Raw genomic sequence first — 21312 nt, 5'->3', positions numbered from 1 at the left:
GAGGCAGGAACCCTCATAACATTCAAGAAGCATTTGGATGAGCACTTGAAATGCCATTGCATACAAGGCTATGGACCAAATGCTGGAAAATGGGATTAGACTGGACAGGGATTGATGGTCGGCGCAGACACGATGGGCCGAAGGGCCTCTTTCTGTGCTGTATGACTCTATGATATGTGAATAGCTGAGGTGGTGGGAGGAGGTAAGGTGGGTCTAAATGGAACAGAATGGAACAGCAACCTTAGAACTAAAAAGCAGACTGGCACCAAGTGTAGAACACAAAAGACAGGTCAGAGTGGAACTAGGACAGAGAGTTGAAGTGGCAATTGACAGGGAGCTCATGGTTGCACTTGTGGAAAAAACAGACATGTTTAGCACTTAATCTCCTTTTGGTTTCCCTAGTGTAGAGGCCACCATGCAGTGAGCAGCAGATATAATACACTAAATTGCTTCACACATGGATGAGGTGTTTGGCATCTGGGACAGTGGTGTGGGAGGAGGTGAGTCAGCAGGTATTGCAACTTCGGCACTTGCACAAGAAGGCAATGGGGAAGAACAGCAGATGTCAGGGTGGAAGGTTGCGAAACAGGTTAGCAAGACCATAAAATGGATAGTGAGCTGGCTTCAAGACAGAAAGCAGAGAGTAGGGGTAAAGGGTAGCTATTCAGAGTGGCAGAAGGTGGGTAGTGGTGTTCCACAAGGATCAGTGCTGGGACCACTGTTGTTCACAATTTATATTAACGATTTAGACTTTGAAATCCAAAACACAATTTCTAAATTTGCAGAAGACACCAAATTAGGGGGTTAGTTAATACTGAGGAGGACTGCAACAAATTACAGGAGGACATTAATAAACTTGCAGTGTGGGCATATAATTGGCAAATGAAGTTCAACACAGATAAATGTGAGGTATTACATTTTGGTAGAATAGGGAGGTCACTTATTACTTGGAGGGTGCGAGTCTAGATGGGGGGAAGAGGAACAAAGGGATCTCGGAGTACAAATACACACAAATCACTAAAAGTTGCGACACAGGTTAGCAAGGCCATAAAAAAAGCAAACCAAGCACTAGGGTTTATTTCTAGAGGTATAGAATTGAAAAGTAGCGAAGTTATGCTAAACCTGTATCGAACCTTGGTTAGACCACACTTGGGAGTACTGCGTACAGTTCTGGTCGTCATATTATAAAAAGGATATAGAGGCACTGGAGAGGGTGCAGAGAAGATTTATAAGGATGATACCAGAAATGCGAGGGTATACATATCAGGGAAGGATGAACAGGCTGGGTCTCTTTTTTTCTCTTGAAAAAAGGTGACCTAATAGAGGTCTTTAAAATTATGAACGGTTTTGATAGAGTGGATACAGAGAGAATGTTTCTACTTGTGGGGAAGAGCATAACTAGAGGCCATCAATGTAAAATAGTCACCAAGAAATCCAATAGGGAATTCAGAAGTAACTTCTTTACCCAAAGAGTGGAGAGAATGTGGAACTCGCTACCATAGGGAGTAGTTGAAGCGAATAATATAGATGCATTTAAGGGGAGGCTAGACAGCATATGAGGGAGAAGGGAATAGAGGGTTATGCTGATAGATTTAGATAAGGAAAGATGGGAAGAGGCTCGAGTGGAGCAGAAACACCGGCATGGACTGGTTGGGCCGAATGACCTGGTTCTGTGCAGTATATCCTATGTAATCCTAAATAGGATTTCCAAAGTAGCAGCCAAACATTTCTGAAGAGAATTAAAATCTACCTTGTGTTACTTGGACAGTAATAAATCACCTTCAGGACTTGTACTTGTCTCTAGTAAAATTAAATGAAAAGTTTATTTCAAACTGTAAAATTATTTGCAGTAAACAACAACTTGTATTTATATAGCGCCTTTAACATAGTAAAACGTCCCAAGGCGCTGCACAGAAGTATTATAAGATAAAAAAATTTGACACCGAACCACATAAGGAGAAATTAGGGCAGGTGACCAAAAGCTTGGCTCAAGAGGTAGGTTTTAAGGATCGTCTTAAAGGAGGAAAGAGAGGTAGCGAGGTGGAAAGCTTTAGGCAGGGAATTCCAGAGCTTAGGGCCTAGGCAACAGAAGGCACCCACCAATGGTTGAGCGATGAGCTCAAAATATAGTCTGCAGAAATCAGTAGGCAGCAGGATGATAGCAGAAATTATTGGTCCACCAACACAAGATAAACTAAAAATGTACTTGTTGTGCCTTCTCCACATCCAGATGTTGAAAATATTTGGAACTCGCACATGAGTTTCCTGTTCAGTGGATCATAGTGGAGTATGGACCAGTTACATTCATACAGTGGACCCATTCCTAAGTGCACTAGTCTCAGTGTAACTAACTAATATTAATTTCAAGTCCTATAAATGTAATAATCAATGACTAAGGTTAGTGATTACTGATGGGAAATTTACCCAAAATTCACAGGACAAATCACTAGCTTTATCAATGACTAACTATTCAATACCGTTCTATTCCACTTTTGAAGAAGGCTTCAGTAACCAAGCTGTGATTTAGTTGGTTGCAAATTTATGCAGCATTCCTTACTTGAGATCAAAACCGTGTCATGCAATTGTCCACGAGTGTATACTCTGTACTATGATAAAATAGATGTAATCTTTTTTAAAAGCAGCAAAGAACATTCAGTAATTAAATTTTGAAACAATTGAATAAAAAATGTAGGAAATGTATTTGACATTTTAAGATAGAAACTTTATTCATCAAACTTCACTCGTGAGCAGTTAACAGACTTGTACTACATTCCTGACTGCACTGTTTTTATGATGACATTAACCCACTAACGTCTGCTTAAAAATAGTGCATGGAGAAATGTAGCAGAAGTACATTAACCATTCATACTTCAAGTTTGCAGATTGGAATTTCTACCCCTTTTTATTTGATTTCCCGCATTCACGGTTTACTTTATATCTCCATTAAAGGATGACTTATTTTTTATCATTGTGTAAGACTGCAACAAGTGGACTGATGTGAATATATTTCTTTCACAAAAGAAAGTGTGCAAAGCATCTGGATTGTAGGTTATTGGACATGAGACCTTTTCCTTGCTTGTTTCCGGTGTACTAAATTGGGCAGATTTTACCATGCAAATAGGTTTCAAAATGGAGCATGCCCTTTGACTGTCTACATAATTACATGCTTGTCTCTGTATTTTATTTGGCTGCTGGAGCAGTTAACCCCTGGAAGAGAAGGCTGATGATGGCGTGACCAGCACGGGTATGCAGACACTGCAGTGTCAATGCACTGTTGTTTAAGGTAGCCCGCAGTCCTAACCCTGAATACACATGCCTAAACATCCAACTGAAGCATGCAATATGTAAACCTTTGTTGATAACTGTATGGGTAAATTGTTAATTCATCTGTTTTATTGTAGATAACTTGCTCTCTTTATTTTATCATGATTTAATGAAATGAAAAAGGCTTTTAAAAATTTTTTACATTTGTCATTCATTTCTGAAATGTATAACCTATATATTTACTCTCAATATAATTTATCAACAACATGCGTTTGCTTTTGTTAAGTTTCAAGAACTCTTGGCTCTCTACTTGTATAAATCTGTTTATACTTCTGCCCTAAGGCGACAAACATTACAATTATTCAGCAACTCCATCATTCATTGGTTGAGGAAGTCTTTCTTGTTGCACAGTTTGAACAAATGAATCTCTGGGCAATAAGATAAATTGAGTATCTGCACACTCTAGCAGCATCTTTTCAAAGTTTAGGAAAAAATACTGCGTACAGTAAATTTGTTATATCCAGACGTTAGATTTTTTTCATTTTGAGGCTCACTGCAAGGTATTATGGTATATGGCCAGCTGTCGCTGATGATTGATGATGTTGATGTATCAAATGGGCTGTGTAGATGTGGTTTCAGAACAGCCACAGAAATATTAAGATTTTTCTTCCCTGGAAAGGAAGTGAGTGGGCAGTTTCCAGAATTTTCCCACATTGTTTCCAAACTCCCATGGGATGTGATTTTTATCACTTGTTTCCCCAAAACAAAATTATTTTATTTCCTTTTTTTGGGGTGGAGAGTGACAAAGAACTTATTCACTGTTTAGTATGCTATTTTTTCCAAAGTAAATTTTGTGATGATATTCTCTGACTTTGGTATCTGTAAGGCCGAAATTCCTATTTGCTTGAAAAATGGGATAAATGGCTATATTTAATTGAATTCATTGACTGATTTTGTTCGCAATAATACATTTACAATAATGATCCTTTAATACTTCTCAAGCAGCTAGGAAATGGCTTAACAGTAACTAAGCAAAGCACTGTATGTGCTTAAGACCATGCTAGCAGTGCTGATTTGTACAACTCATTCTGCAGCATTGTAAAAGTGCAAAATAAAGCTTCAAATGTGTTGCATGTATTCACTGGTTATTTTATAATACAATTGCACTGTTGCAGATTAAAATATATTTTAGTTTCAAAACTCCTAAAGCTTGATGGAGTATATGTTTGGAAAAATACTCATTTGCTGTTATTCTACTCATTAAATGGGTGTTTATTTCTGTTGATTTTACCTTATCTACAATATATTTTTCCCACTTATGCATATGATGCATGAAGAGGTTAAAGTACACATGCATACACCTTGCGAATATGAGTATTGAGATCATACAATGTTTATTACTTTTTATTTACTAATCAGAAATGCAATTAGCCACATCTGGATTCTCAATGAAGCATATGTGGCTAGCGGCTAACCTATTGGACAACACTTACTAAATGCAGCAGCCCCATTCCTGACCAACAGAGTGAATATATCAACTGCTCCAAGTCTCTGGCTATGCTTGTAATGAAACTTTGAAATCTTCTCCTTTGTCAAACTCCAGTAATACCAATTCTGATCTGGACAAAATGGAATGAAGACATTCTGGGCTGAATTTTAATGTGGAAGAGCGCGTGGGTGAGGTGTTAAAACTGGCAAAACCTGGTGACTTCCGCACGTTCGGCTTTGTGCGTGCAACCCCCTCAGGAGAGGCAGGTTGTCAATTTCCATGTGCTAATCGCTTAATTAGAGTGATATTGACACACTGTTTTCACTTTAACGTCAGGTCCAGGGCAATGTTCCTGCTAATTTTGTTTCCGTGCGTGGTCCCTTTAAATTTGCTGCAGCGGCCACACATGCGTGGTATGCTCCAGCAGCAGCAGTTTGAGCGGCCTGCGCGGGACCTCCTGATGGATGCACGGTCGCATGCCCGTGTGCTTTAGGGGAACATTGTTCCACAGGTTTCCAGGGCATCCTGAAACTCGCTAGTGAAACCAAGGCGAGTACACATTGGCAATTGAGCGAGCTGAAGCAATCTCGGGCAAAGATGCCACTAAATACTCAGTACTCACAGCTGCTTTCTTACTTGCTAGTGGGAAAGGGTATGTTCACAGTACTTTTGCTGAGAGGTTACATTGTACAATTTAGAGGTTACTTTCTACACTTGGGAGGTTTGCTCTTGCCCTAGAAGGCCCGGCAACAACTACACCACCTTGGCATAGGTGGCAGCAGTCTGGGCTGGCTGGCTGACGGGCAGCGGCAAGGGCAATGGCAATGGGAACAGGAATGCTGTCGCCCTGAGAGAGGGCAGCAGGGTCCTGCTCCACTGACCCTCTGCCACTCCCCTAGGGCGGTGCTGCAGCATTCCTAGCAATCTGTTGGAGCACCCAGCGACAATGGCAGCAGCCTGAGATTGGGTGGCTGCAAGCTGAGATTGCATGAGAGCAGTCTGAGTTTGGGTGACAGCAAGCTGAGACTGCATGAATGCGGTCTGCGCTTCCTCTGCAGCATGAAGAGGTTGGGTCTCTTCCGTCTGTCCTGCAATGGCAGCCCCGACATCATCCATCACACGCAACATCATGTCTGGGTCGACACGGTCTCTTCGGGAGTTTTCCATCATTTCCAGCCTGGAAATCCTGGGCTCCAGGCTCTGCGCAAAGCCCCGTGCAATGTTGGAGGTAGACTCCTCCATGCTCCTTGACATTGCCAAGAGGCTCTCTGGCAGGCTTACCATTGCACCTAGCAATGCAGTGTGCGTGCCCATCACCATTCTTCTGAAAGCCGCCCCATACCTTGGGAGCCTACTGTCAACAAGGGCAGACGACGAAGTCCAACACCGCCTTCAGTGTGCCAGTGCAGCCTTCGGTCGCCTGAGGAAGAGAGTGTTTGAAGACCAGGACCTCAAACCCGGCACTAAGCTCATGGTCTACAGAGCAGCAGTGATACCTGCCCTGCTGTATGCCTCAGAGACATGGACCATGTACAGCAGGCACCTCAAAGCACTGGAGAGATACCACCAACGCTGCCTCCGCAAGATCCTGCAAATCCATTGGCAGGATCGGCGCACCAACGTCGGTGTTCTCGTTCAGGCCAACATCCCCAGCATCGAAGCTTTGACCACGCTCGATCAGCTCCAATGGACGGGTCACATTGTCTGCATGCCCGATACGAGACTCCCAAAACAAGCGCTCTACTCGGAGCTCCAGCACGGCAGGAGAGCCCCAGGTGGGCAGAGGAAACGCTTCAAGGACACCCTCAAAGCCTCCTTGAAAAAGTGTAACATCCCCACTGACACCTGGGAATCCCTGGCCCAAGACCGCACAAAGTGGAGGAGAAGCATCCGGGAAGGCGCCGAACACCTCGAGTCTCTTCGCCGGGAGCAAGCGGAAGTGAAGCGCAGGCAGCGCAAGGAGCGCACGTCAACCCAAGCACCCCACCCACCCGCCCCTTCAACCACCGTCTGCCCCACCTGTGACAGAGACTGTAGGTCCCGCATTGGACTCATCAGTCACCTGAGAACTCATTTTTAATGTGGCAGCAAGTTATCCTCGGTTCCGAGGGACTGCCTAAGAAGGCGAGTGCGTGCCCATCACCCTTCTTCTGAAGGCCGCCCCATCGAGGTCCTCATCTGAGCCCTGTGCAGCAGAAATTGCACACTAACTCCCCCTCCGGGGAGCTGGCCCCTGAACTACCCTTTTCCCCTCGCCTTGCTGCAACCCATTCATGCCCGGTGCCTCACCCTGTGCAGACCCTGCTTCTACACTAGCTTCTGAAGTACACGCAGTGCCAGTTTCTGAAATGGAGTCTGCGAGTGACCGATGCAGTGACGCTGTGTCATTGTCGTCATCGTCTTCTTCTCTTGTGCATTGCCTCGGCGGCAGGCTGGTCTGGTGCTTGGTCTTGAAGCTCTGCTGAAAGCAGAAAGGCACAAGAGTTGGGTTATGGTGAGAGGAGGAGCAGGGAAAGCAAGATCAGCAGCTTAAAAGTGAGAAGAGATTGTGAGATGAGGGAGAACTGGGATGTGAGAAGAAGGATTAGGAATGAGCATACCATTGTTGTCTCCAAGGGCTTCAACCTTGCCGGTTGCCATGGCCTTCATGATCTGCCGCGCACTGATCTCCAGCACTTGCCCCTCCAGTTGGTTGAGGTCCTGGATGGCAGCTTGACCCCGCCTTTCTGCCGCTGCTCCCTCCTGTTATGCGCGACCTTGGCCTGCAAGAGAAAGGGAAGTGCGTGAGTGAGTGTGGTGCAGTGTGTTTGGGTGATGTGCCTACCATAGTTGAATAGTTGTCAGTGTGTGCAAGGTGTGAGATGTGGGTGTGAGTGTTGCAAGGTTGTGAGGGTGAAGTGAATCTATGATTGTGAGGTCTGAGTGATGATAGGTTGAGATTATTGGTATATGAGTGATGGGAGTGTGGTGCATTGAGCATTGTGAGGCTTGTGGTGCAGATGGTGCGATATGGCATTTGCTGATGCCTTCACTCACCTTGACCTGCCGTGTGAGATCATTAAACTTCTTGCAGCACTGGATTGCTGACCTGGGGACTACAGTGCTGGTTGTCACAGGTGGCTATCTCCTGCCAGAGCCTTCGAGATGCATGTCAGAAGGCTTCCTGCCAGTCTGTGGGAAGAGGACAGCCCGCCTCCTCTCCACAGCCACCACCAGTGCCTCAAGAGCCACTTCTGAGAATCTGCAGGCTCTCTCCCTGTGCTGAGGTTCAGCCATCTGCTTTCACTGCCGTCTGCTTCCAGGTGAAGTTGGAACTGGATTGAAAATGAAATGTTGAAACTGCTCCTCCCCTTTTAGTACTGAATAAAACCTGTGCCAAACATAACTGGGAATTAGACTGGAACCGATATTGGCCCACATGTTGAGCAGTAAGCCAATGAGCAGCAGTTTTAGCACTGAGATCAAGACTGTAATCATGTTACATAAGAACATAAGAAGCAGGAGTAGGCCATACGGCCCCTCGGGCCTGCTCCGCTATTCAATAGGATCATGGCTGATCCAAATCTAGACTCACGTCCACTTCCCTGCCCTCTCCCCGTAACCCCTAATTCCCTTATCTACTAGAAACATAGAAACATAGAAGATAGGAGCAGGAGTAGGCCATTCGGCCCTTCGAGCCTGCTCCGCCATTCAATGAGATCATGGCTGATCATCCAAATTCAGTACCCTATCCCTGCCTTCTCCCCATATCCCTTGATCCCTTTAGCCTTAAGAAATATATCTAACTCTTTTTTGAATATATTTAATGAACTGGCCTCCACCGCCCTCTGTGGCAGAGAATTCCACAGGTTCACCACTCTCTGGGTGAAGAAATTCCTCCTCATTTCAGTCCTAAATGGCTTACCCCTTATCCTTAGACTATGACCCCTGGTTCTGGACTCCCCGGCCATCATAAACATCCTTCCTGCATCTAGTCTGTCCAGGCCTGACAGAATTTTATAGGTTTCGATGAGATCCCCTCTCAATCTTCTAAACTCCAGTGAGTATAATCCCAATTGACACAATCTCTCCTCATACGTCATTCCTGCCATCCCAGGTATCAGCCTGGTGAATCTTCGCTGCACTCCTTCCATGGCAAGAACGTCCTTCCTCAGGTAAGGCGACCAAAACTGCACACAATAGGAAACTGTCTATCTCCATTTTAAATTTATTTAATGTTGCAGCTTCCGCAGCTCTCTGGGGTAGCAAATTCCATAGATTTACTACCCTCTGAGTGAAGAAGTTTCTCCTCATCTCAGTTTTGAAAGGGCAGCCCCTTATTCTTAGATTATGCCCCCTAGTTCTAGTCTCACCCATCAGTGGAAACATCCTCACCGCATCCACCCGATCAAGCCCCCTCACAATCTTATATGTTTCGATAAGATCGCCTCTTATTCTTCTGAACTCCAATGAGTAGAGTCCCAACCTACTCAACGTTTCCTCATACGTCAACCCCCTCATCTCCGGAATCAACCGAGTGAACCTTCTTTGAACCGCCTCGAGAGCAAGTATATCTTTTCTTAAATATGGAAACCAAAACTGCACGCAGTATTCCAGGTGTGGCCTCACCAATACCTTGTACAACTACAGCAAGACTTCCCTGTTTTTATACTCCATCCCCCTCGCAATAAAAGCCAAGATTCCATTGGCCTTCCTGATCACCTGCTGCACCTGCATACTAACTTTTTGTGTTTCATGCACCAGGACCCCCAGATCCCTTTGTACTGTAGCACTTTGCAGTTTCTCTCCATTTAGATAATAACTTGCTCTTTGATTTTTTTCTGCCAAAGTGCATAACCTCACACTTTCCAACATTATATTGCATCTGCCAAATCTCTGCCCACTCACTTAGCCTGTCTATGTCCTTTTGCAGGTTTTTTATGTCCTCCTCACTCACTGCTTTCCCTCCCATCTTTGTATCGTCGGCAAACTTGGATATGTTGCACTCGGTCCCTTCCTCCAAATCGTTAATATAGATTGTAAAGAGTTGGGGTCCCAGCACTGACCCCTGCGGAACACCACTAGTTCAACAATGAGGACTGAGCATGTATTTTGCGTGCTACCTAGACCATTTTGACCTGGTGCAGCTTAACATCTCTGGGCCTTAACGCTGCCAGTTTTGTGGCCATATCCAATTTATAGGCCAAAGTGTTTAGTTATTGTGAAGCTCCCTTTGTGTTTGAAAATTAGCTCTAACTTTGAGTGTTGCTCCAATCTTTCTTTGTTTTATTATAACTGATTGAGTAGCTTTTGATTGTTTTAGGGAGAGGGATGAAATAGCATTGTATAGTTTGCCTAGTATCAATAGCGATTGCCCATAAATAATTGTGTGAAGCGTTTGAGGTTTTAATGTGATGAGATGTTATATAAATGCAAGTATTATTTACTAGCAAGTGTATTGGAAGTGAAAATGGCGATAACGACCGGTTTGGTGTAGCTGATATATTTTAGCTTTGTTTTAAAATGCCTAAATTTTTATCATTGGCTTTGTCTCTGGGGAGCTCTTTTTAATTGGTCACCTATTATTATTTTTTACAAGTTTTATTGTAACACTTAGAAATAAAGAAAGAACGTGCATTAATGTAGCTTCTTGTCCCATCCTCAACACATTCAAAAGTACTTCATATCCAATCAATTTCTTTACTATTATTGAGTTGAATTGTAATCACTATTATGGAGGCAAACATGGCAACCTTTTTGCACACAGCAAGATCCCACAAGCAGTAATAAGGTGAATGAGCTGTTGGTTGAGAGAGGAATCTGCTATCGGATCTTTTACATTCACCTTTACAGGTTGACGGAGCTTCAATTTAACGTTTCATTGAAAAGACAGCACATCTGACAACGCAGCATTCATCCCAATGCCGCACTGAAGCACCAGTTTAGATTACATGCTCAAATTCTGGAATAGGGCTTAAATCTCACAACCTTCAAACTCGGAAGGGGAGTGCTACCAACTTATGTAGCTGATGCTTGAACATTAATACCACTTCATAGAATATATCATGCTAGTTTGCTAATGTTATGGTACCAGCTGTAACAATTACATTTTTTTTTTCATTAGCTGTGTTTTATATTTTTCAAATACATTTTTGCAATGCTTAGAGCCAAATAATATGCTAATTTATGACCCTCCTGGATCCTTGCAACGTTTATATCTTTACACTTTTGGTGCATCACTTATAATAAACAAGAAGTCCAGAATTATAGCATTTCCTTGGGTGTGCTCCTCCTGACGTTTGTCCAGGGGGGGGGGGGGGGGAAGATAAATCAAGGCCTAAAGTCTTGCATATAACATGGACTTCCTGTAAGTGCCACACTTAATTCCTGTAACAATATTAAGTTACTGTTGTGCCTGCCTGTCATAATTAAACTTACCCTTGCTTATGTTTATGCTTATCTACCACTGTATCCTCTCGGCTCTATCGCCAAGACAGGTGATGCTGTGGCTCTGTTCTCCACTTGCTCTTCACTTTTAATTCTTCCCCTTCTTCCTCTCTGCGTCCCCTCACCCTTCTTGTTTCCTTCAACCATTTTCCCTTCACCATTGCTCTTCAACTCCCCATCACCCTTTCCCTTTCTTCTCCCCGCCACTCACGGTTGTCCCTCACCTCCCCATACCATTTCTCTCATCTTCGCTCCTTCCTATTTCTTCCTATCTCCAACCTTTCCCTTCGTGGCCTTTTATCTTGGTATCCCTGGGCTCACAGGCTGCTGTTTGCTGTTGCAAATTAACTCTTTACTTTTTAAAGCACTCAACTGCTGAGTAAACTCTACTTAGTAGATGTAAGTGCTATGAATGTATTAAAAAGCAAACAGGCAGTTTCCCATTGGCTATGAGCAGTCAGGGAGCCCGGAAGTGGCCAGAGGCAGACGATGTAAGCACTAAGGGGGTAATTTTGACTTTGGACGATATCGGATCAGCCGCCCGTTCTACATCTCTCCCAATTTTCATTTCCATTGAAGTCGAATGAAGGAACTGAAAATCAGGAGAGAAGTATAATGGGCGGCTGATCCAATATCACCCGCATTATACTGTCACCCAAAGTCAAAATTCCCCCCTCCCATGTGTACTTTGAGGTCCAAAGTAGGTAAATTGGCAAAGATTAGCAGCAGACCTGGCATGACCAAATGTTAGAGGCAGGGAAGGATGAGGCCAAAGAGTCGCAGCACATTGGGGAGGAGGGGAAGACACTACTGTGCTTTTAACCTGCTGTCCAGCCATGTTGCTGCATTGTAGACCAATGCTTGTCCCATGCTGTTGGCTGCTGCTGTCTTCTTACTTCTAGCTGTTTGAGTTCTCTGGGGATTCAGCCTGTGGGGTTCTCTTTGCTGCAATTAGTGGATTTAGAATAACAACCCCTAATTCTACCAATAGCAGCACAGAGAGCAACTCTGCAGCCTGAAGCTCCATGTAATTCAAACAGGTTGAGTGAGTGAGAAAGCAGCAACAACCAGGAATAAAATTCACATTTTTATTTGCAAAAGAAAAATGCAACTTTTTGTTAGGATACCCACTCTTGCCCCAACTTTGAAGCATTTCCTTACTCTAGCCTCTACACTTGTAGCGCTTCAACTGATGCTGTTGAAGGAATGTTGCTCTTAAATTTTACTACATCACTGCAAATTTTACATGTTTAAACATTGATGTAAAGCTGCAGTTCAAGAGACTGTTGAGGGAAAATAATTGATACATGAAATAACTTTATAACAACTATTATGCAAAATAGTTAATCAGCATAAAATTATGAATAGCCAGATCTGGTTCTACTGTACCTCCCTCTTCTCAACCAAATCTCTTAGTCCAATGACAACAACAACAACAACGTAATTTATATAGTGCCTTCACCGTAGTAAAATGTCCCATGGCACTTATAACATTTTAAGGATTATCCTAGAGGGCAAGGACAACTCATCCATACTTTCATCACCTCTAGACCCAAGTTCTTCAATGTCATCCATGCCATCAACTCCAATTCGTTAAAAACTCAACTGACCATATCCTACCTATCCTGTACCAAGTCTTGCTTGCTCATCATCCCCATCCTCCCTAATCTACCCTGTCTTCCTGTACCCCAATACACTGAATTTAAAAAATGCATTGTCATCTTCAAATTGCTGCACAATAATTATTGAGCAGAGGTTCAGGTGTCTCAACAGGACTGAAGGCTCCCTACAATATGCCCCACGAATAGTCTCCCACATCGGAGTGATGTGCTGCATCTTTCACTATCTTGCCATACAGAGAGGCCTGCATTTGAAGGAGGCAGAACAGCAGCGGTCCTCATCGCACAAGGAAGGCCAAGGGGAAGACAATGAAGCAGTAGAAGAAGGAGGACCACCTGAATGCCTTGCAGCAAGAAATGTGAGGGATCAGCTAATTCTGGTGACATGCTCATTCCCCTGCCCAAAGAACTTCGAGAGCCCCTCTGCATTAACAGTCCTTCACACATCCTTCATTACTCCCTTCATCCAGCATTAAAGAACATTCAAACCATTCAGACAACTTCTATATCAATGCCATATTGACAATGCAGACTGAGAAGCTGCTATAAAGCCTCACTGCAGACCAAATGTGATAAAGGTGATGAATTTAATTCCTGACAATAATTGCCTTCCATTCATTTCTCACCTAAGTGATCAACCCATAGTGTTTTTCCTTAAAGAATTGTTTACCAACTCTACTACGCCTACGGGGTGCTCCCCTAGTGGCCTCAGCAAAGTTGATGGAAGCCTGGTGAAGCGCTGTACTCACCCTTACTCCTCTTGTGCAGCCATTGAACCTCTTTCTATATTGAACCTAGGTCCTGGGGGTGTTGCGGGTGGCACTGACCCATTCAGCTATTTCTGTCCTGGGGAATAGAAGCTTCCTCCTTGCCCGGACTTCCTCCACCAAAACCTCCAGGGAGGCATCAAAAAGCAGGGGACAAACCTACTCAATGTAGCAGTCAGCATATGTTCAAGAGTGCAGAAATGAAAAATGCAACCTCGCTTGAAGAGGTACATATCCACTTTAAATAGGCCTTGGGAGTCATGCCAGAAATTGTGGGCGGCAAGTGAGCAGGCTGCCCGATTCCTGACGCTCAAATGGTAATGAGGCCCAGGGTCTAACACCAACCACGACATGGGAGCTTGTTGCCCGATTCATACCCAAAGTTAAAATTGGCCCTCTATTATCACTCTGCCACCTTATGAAAACAAGGAGGATCATGTAGGAGGCATGATATGTTACTGGTGCATGAAGTAATTTAGAAAAGAGTTCTTTGTTATCCCAAGCATGCTATGAATTTTACCTTGATATCGACAAATTAAAACATCTCGAGGACATAGGTAGCGATGGCTCACTTGGGAGAGTAATCTGAAACATTAAAGATAAAAATAGCTACAGTAAAAAGGGTAAAAGAACCCAAAAATGTAACAGGTACTCTTACCTTGCGAAGTTCCTTAAAATATACCGTTTTGTCCCTCATCTGTTCCTAGAACCTACAAATACATTGGCCCAGAAATTGGTGTCGGGAGCTTCCCGCGGGTGCAAGCCCCCGACCTACACTTACATAGCGCGCCGACAGTTGAAGCCTGGCCCTGCGTGGATTTCCTGTCAGTGGCCCGGTTCAGCTCCCGGCGCGCTGTGCTTGCGTGATCCAGCGGCGTAGTTAGTTCGATGAGCCGGCTGGGATCACGTGAGCACTGGGCAACCAATCGGTGGTTGCAAAAGTTAATTCATGAGTTTGATAGTAAGAACTGTCAAACTCATGAAAACTCCAGGTGCCCAAAACAGTACTTAAACTTCAAATAAAGGTTAAACAAACATCCCACTAATTAAATGAACTATTAATAACTGTAAAAAAACTAATTTAAACAATTATTCAAATTTTTGAAAAAAATAATTTTTTTAACAAATTGGGTCTAAAAATACACTTACCTTACTGTAAAGTCTTTAAAAATAATAACACTGTGGAAAAAAAATTCTAACTTTAATTAATAGACCACTTACCTTTTAAAACGAAGTACTTACGTCTGCTTTTTTCTCGCGTAAAAACTGGAGGCCTTATCGCACGGGCAACCCTGTTAAAAAAAAAGGAATTTCAGCGCGCACGCGCAGACTCCTGCACATACGCGTTCGACCTCTGAACCCCTTGGTTCAGAGGAAAGGAAATGCCGGTTTTCCGCGCATACGATGTGCATGCTGAAAACCGGCACTTCCATCGGGCCCACGTGTGAGTACACGGTGCTTACTCATGCGTTGGGACCCGAATTACTGGGCCATTATTGTACACAATGTTAAGCCTGGCCACCATCACCTGCCATGCATGGTGCACTGTCGTCTTGTGGGGCAAATGCAGTTGGAGTGCTAAACCTACCATACACTTAGCTCATGCAACAGCACATCCACTTTACCAACCATCTAATAGGGAAAACCTAGCAAAGATTATATTGTACACTAGATTGTTAACTCCTGTCATGTGATAAAACTTATTGAATACTGACATTGTTGAAATGTTATGGCAGGAAATAAACTCAATAAACAATTAAGTCTCCCTGTGCTGTGTTCCATCTATGCCAAGTGGGCGGTGATCTGCTCCAAGGCTATTGTCAGTGTCATTCTGAATTACCAGCTAGACCCAGTGTAAGCATGACTTTTTTCCTCTCTGACATTTCCTCTGTGAAGAAGTGCCTGTTCTGTACTCAACTACTCCCTGCAGAAGGACAACTAAGACCTGAAATTCTGCACTGTGTGTGATTACAGGCATAAACATGCACCAGCCATTGTGTGGTGTCAATGAGCCATTCAGTCAGCAGGAGAAATTTTGTTTGAACTTTCTTTTGAGTAAAACCAGCATTCTAGAATGATCGTTTTATTTCCATGGATGGCAGAGACTTTCAGAGGCACCACTTTACATAGAAAATATCAATATAAATGAATGTGAGCAAATCAGGTTTTTCTATGGTCAGCTGATTGTATGTATGGGATTAGAAAGAGGTTACTGAGTTGTATCGTCTACTAATTTAAAGACGTTTTGGGTCTAAAAAGTTAAATTTTCCAAAATTGGAATGGCACAGTGTAAATAACACATTAAAGTGGGAATTTGGTGTTTAAAAAAATTTGAATTTTCAGGTAATTTGAATTAAGCAAATTTGAACTAAGAGAAGTAGACTGCGAGTTAATTTATGTGTTGTATTTGATTGCGTAGATGTGTGGCACAATGCGCTCTGATAAAAAATAAAGTAACAGGTTTTAGGATTCAAGGTATATAGTAATTTTTTTTTTTTAAACCTACTTCAGTGCACATTATCAGGCTTGGGCACAGGTCAGCTCTTGCCCTTTTGGTCTAAATTGGGCTAATGACATAAGAAGACCTAACACAGAGAAGAAAATATGTCAAAATAATGGAACAGAACAAGAAAATTATGAAAGTAATTTTTAATAAAGCATAAAGCAGCTGCTCTTATTCATCAGCAGTGTTAGGATACGATTTGGTAGTTTTACACGGACAGGCCATCAATGGTAGAGTTTTGGTTATATAGACTAATTGGTATGCAAAAGGCAGTTATAAAACAAATTTGATGGAGAGGGTTTAGACACAAGTAGATTGTTAATGTCACCTGAATGGTTAGAATACCACATATTTGTTATTTTATATAATGCATGTTCAACAGTTATTTTGAGTATTTATTTTCTTACTGTTCTACACTAAGTACACTGAGGATAGCTGTGTGCTGAATGAAATACAAAGACTATAACCGAATCATATGACAGGTGCTTAAGTATTACAAGTATGTTGTCTTTTGGCAGCAGTTAACGTGGACACCCAATTCAGTGTAATTTCTTTTTAAAAGAATGTTACAAATATTAATTTTCATGTCAAATGTTTTGATCTATATTTAGGATAAAATATACTGGGGTAGAGTTTCCGCTTTGCGTGCAATCGGCGATCCGGGCTCAAATTGCACCCAAAATTGCGCTCGTTTTGAGAAGTGTTTTTTTTCCCCTCACGTTGCCTCTCAAACTCATTTGCATATCTCCAAATGTAAAATCTGCCATGAACCAGCGCAGCATTTTAGAACGTAATTTAAAAAATATTCTTTGATAAATTGAACAGTGGTAACTTGATGCAGTTTTATTAATGCAACTGAAAATAGGTTTATCGCAAAAAATAAGCATTTTTAATTAGTGTCTAGTCCACCACCTGTGAGTAACCCGATTTTAAATAACTGAAAATGACTTTAAAAATCTATACAGAACCTTTTGCTAGTTATATTGGTGTACACTAGTCAGTTTCTTAGTAAATTAAAAAAATATATATATTCAAAAGCTTTTAAAATGTGCCTATTGGTGTCCTTGCGCCCAATCGAACCAACTTAATTTTAAGAGCCTCCTTGAAGGCCTGCAAACAGGCGCAATTAGCAGAAACTTGCAATGGTGATTAATTTGTTCTGGGGGCATGGCTGGTTTTATGGGAGGGGCCAGCTTTTAGCGCAATGTTTTTTAAACTAGCGCAAAAAAACCTGGCAACTCGATTTGTGCTGGATGTAATTTGTGCTTGAAATTCCTCGATCTTTTGTGCTGGTTTGGCCGATTTCAGGCTAATTGTGCTGAAAAAATCAATGCAACCTAGCAGAAACTCCAGGCCTGTATCTTATAAATCCGTATTTAACAGGAAACTTGGAAACCTGTGCTGTTGGTGACAAAAACAAACTGGAAAGAACACTTAAAATTTCAGCGAGTACATTTATGTTCTGCCTGGAGCAATGGGCTTGCTGACAAACATAGTTTATGACATCGGGTTTTTACAAGGAGCAAAAAAAATCTAAATCATTCTTTTTGTCTAATGAAAATAAGAAGCATGAAGGAAGGTAAAATAAAAGGAACTGATTCCCAGGAGTGTTCACATACAGATCAGTTGGTAAGCATATGGGTATGTAAGTGTGATAATACAGACAGGTATATAAAGTCAGATTTATTGAAAAATCAATTGTTTCTGCTCATTCTAGAACATTGATATAACCAGTTTAAAGGTTGCAGGACTTCTGTGTTATTTTATTACGTTAATTTAACCAACTGAATTAGTGGAACAGATCAGCTTTGATAGGCTCGTGTGGAGCATAAACACCAGCATGGACCTGTTGGGCTGAATGGCCTATTTCTGTGCTGTAATTACTCTGAGGTGCTTTTATTGAGAAACAAAGAGCTGTACAATGTTTTAGTATCTATGAAGTTTTCACTGTGATGCATTTTTAATAAAATACCAATTCGATTTGACTAGAAGAAGAAATATTGCAAACCATTGGCAATTGCAACCAATCTCACTTTGTTTCCACAGGACATGTGACTGCTTGCTGCAGAGTTTCCTCCGCACAATTCAGCACAGCTCACAAGCTCAAGCCATTTGTGGTTCAGCTTATCCGATGTATCTTTTGGCAACGTACCTCCTACCATGTTGTGCGTCCGGCTATTGTTGGACCATCTTACCCTGTACCCAAGGTACATTGTTATTGACTTACAGTATCATTCTTTCAACACGACTCCCTGCTGATTTTTGTGATTACCTGTAAGAGAGGTTAAGGTGAAATGAGAGCTGTGACAAGTTAAGCAGAAATAATGATGAAGACTCAATAGGTAATTGTGGGTAAGGTCAGGAAAGGGTACAGAACTCGGATATTAGGCAGAAATAGTGGATTTTTATAACATTTAATGGTTTTGAAGACAAGCACATGGTGGAGTACAAAAGTGAATCAAAGTTAACTCATTATTAAATTTCATTTAGATACTTAGTATGTTAATGTTAAGATGAAATGGATACAATTCAAGCTGTTACTGGCTAAAAAATGATGACTTTGCTGTATTAGACAGATCCTGGTAATGTTTATGATATAGAATAGAACATGTGCAGCACTTTTGTGGTTCAATAAGTGGTTGAAATATATGATGAAGCCAGCTCTTAAAACTAAGATTTGACATACACCATATTACAAAAGCATATTTCTATCAAAAGCTGTGTTGTAACTTTTCTTTTTAAAATGTTTAGGTGTATTTCTATGAATTGTGCATATTTCTTTAATTGTCATTATGTTTACAGTAAGTAGTATCCACATCTAAGAAAGGTCCTGGCTTCAATAGAACTGGATCGTTGGACCAAATAGTCAGGGCATGCTTTCATGTTTAGGTATTTGCATTCTAAAAATTAAAGTGACAATGAATAATTCATTTTGCCAAAAGGAAATGTAGGTTAAAAGAAGGCTGTGTACTTCATCAAAATTAATAAAGGTTGCATCAAATTATTTTTTTTACGTTAATAGACAAGCTGCTCCTTTTAAACAAAACTCAGTAATTTCAGCCATGAGTTTACTATGTTAGAGTTGTTCGACCAGGGGCTACAAAACAGCAAGCTGCTATTCGTGTTAGTCCTTTGAGTTAACAGTGTTCCTAAGAACTTAAAAGTTGGCAATGTTAAGTTCAAAAGGGCATTTGAAGAAATATTGCAGCAGCCTTGGGGTTTGTCTGATGGCTCAGGAAGGGTCGACACTGTAACACTCAGGGCAAACTGCCATGAAGCAGGAGTCTCTTTTTGAGAAAATGATCCCATTGTCACGCTCCAGTTTTCTCATCTTCATTTTCAATCTTTTTTTTCAAGCACATAAAGAAGCCAGACTATGTGACGACAGGCATTATACCAGACTGGGGAGACTACATCGAAATTAAAGATGAAGATCAGATTCAGGGTCTTCGACAAGCCTGTCAGCTGGCTCGCCAGATCCTCCTCTTGGCTGGAAAGAGTTTAAAGGTAATGTATGTTGTTGAAAAGGTTAACTGAAAAGGGCTATTTTAACAATTTTGCCTGTATCTTCATGCCTCTTCCTCTATCTTCGTTATAATTGTGGTAATTAGATATTTTAATTTAGCAAACTTGTTCTTATGTTTTAACTGCTCATTTAATTTGCAGTTAGTTTATATTTGAAAGGTTTTAAGTTACGAAACAAGTAAAGGCTTCACTAATAGCAGAATAGTGTTTTGACAGTTGTCTGGATCGACATCAAAACTTTAACTTTCTATTACATATATTTGATTACAAAGCAAGAACACGTCTTTACTGTGGATTTTTTTTTTAAGTTTTAAAAAGAACATTGGCACCTATATCTTCTTTTCTTTGAAATGATAAATAGATAATGCCAAATGAGAAAACATGTACATTTTGAAGTTTTTACTACACCAGTAATTACTTTGGCATAAGCCAAATCTAAATGCAAAACCAAATGGTGACATATTAAAACTTCCCAGTAAACACACATCTTCAGTTTCATTATTTTAATTAGACACTGTCCTAATCACTAATCTTTAATTAGAAATTAATTAGAATTTAAAAATATCAATAATTTAAAAACTACCTTCATCTGACTGCATAGCTAAAGATTTTCAGATAGACAGATTGAGAGTCATAACCACAGGAGGGAAAATATTTACACTGAATCTTACAAAAAGCAAACCTAAAATTCTGAATTCAGCATTCTGAATTAAGTGTATCTGGTTTCACAATACTGCTAGCCAGTTAAAGTTTTAATATTAATTCCACAGTGATATAATTAATGTGTTTTAATACTTTATAAAGTCATAATAACTCTGTATGATAAAGAAGCTTGGAATCTTTAATTATGATTGCTTTTACATAATTTCAAACTGAAGACAATATTGATTTGCAGGTCCACATATGAACATATGAATTAGGAGCAGGAGTAGGCCACTCAGCCCTTCGAACCTGCTCAACATATCTACTTTAGTACACACAATGGAGAAGGATGAGATACTGAGTTTATGCCTGTAATAAGTAAAACTCTTTTTACTGGTATTCTACTTTAAACTAGCCTACCGATGCAGTAAAATAGTGCTCTGATGATAAAACCTACTTTAACTGGGCAAAAAGAAGCTGTAGCTTCAAAGGTTTTAGTATTTTGTCCTGGCTTTGTTAGCTAATAAAAGGCACTCGATTTAAGCATATTAAAAGTAGTATTTCCTCCATTGCATTTTTTTATTTTTTAGGCTGGCATGAAAACTGAACAGTTGGATTATATTGTTCATCATGAAACAATCCAAAATAATGCATACCCATCACCGCTGGGTTATGGAGGTTTTCCAAAGTCTGTTTGCACCTCTGTGAACAATGTGGTATGTCATGGCATACCTGACAGGTATTTGTTTATAGTAATTTGTCCATTTGATTAATCTTATACTTGTATTTCTAAAAGTACTTACGGTCTGAATATTATAAGAACATAAGAAATAGGAGCAGGAGTAGGCCATTCAGCCCCTCAAGCCTGCTCCGCCATTCAATAAGATCATGGCTGATCTTCTACCTCAACTCCACTTTTCTACAGTATCCCCATATCCCTTGATTCCCTATGCATATTAACTTTTAAATGATTGGTAGACTATTTAATTTTTAAAAAATATGTGAATGCTGGAAACCTGAAATAAAAATGAAAATTGCAGGAAATACATCACAGCATTTGTAAGGAGAAAAAGCAAG

At 41.3% G+C, this 21312-nt stretch overlaps 1 protein-coding gene across 2 annotated transcripts in view; it reads left to right on the top strand.

Annotated features, from left to right (window-relative positions):
* The window catches only part of metap1d (methionyl aminopeptidase type 1D (mitochondrial)), a 145272-nt gene that overhangs the window by 63649 nt on the left and 60311 nt on the right, over window positions 1-21312 (top strand). For both annotated transcript variants that reach the window (XM_085986198.1, XM_085986197.1), the window contains exons 2-4: window positions 18115-18275; window positions 19426-19575; window positions 20826-20974. In XM_085986198.1, coding sequence (XP_085842324.1) covers window positions 18115-18275; window positions 19426-19575; window positions 20826-20974 — 460 coding nt within the window. The remainder of the gene's footprint in view (window positions 1-18114; window positions 18276-19425; window positions 19576-20825; window positions 20975-21312) is intronic.

This window comes from Somniosus microcephalus, chromosome 4 (genome assembly GCF_052327205.1).
Source record: "Somniosus microcephalus isolate GS21.2 chromosome 4, FLI_Smic_1.0, whole genome shotgun sequence".
Lineage (NCBI taxonomy): Eukaryota > Metazoa > Chordata > Chondrichthyes > Squaliformes > Somniosidae > Somniosus > Somniosus microcephalus.
The sequence above is the reverse complement of the archived record's forward strand: the minus strand, read 5'-3'. Positions and strand labels throughout refer to the sequence as shown.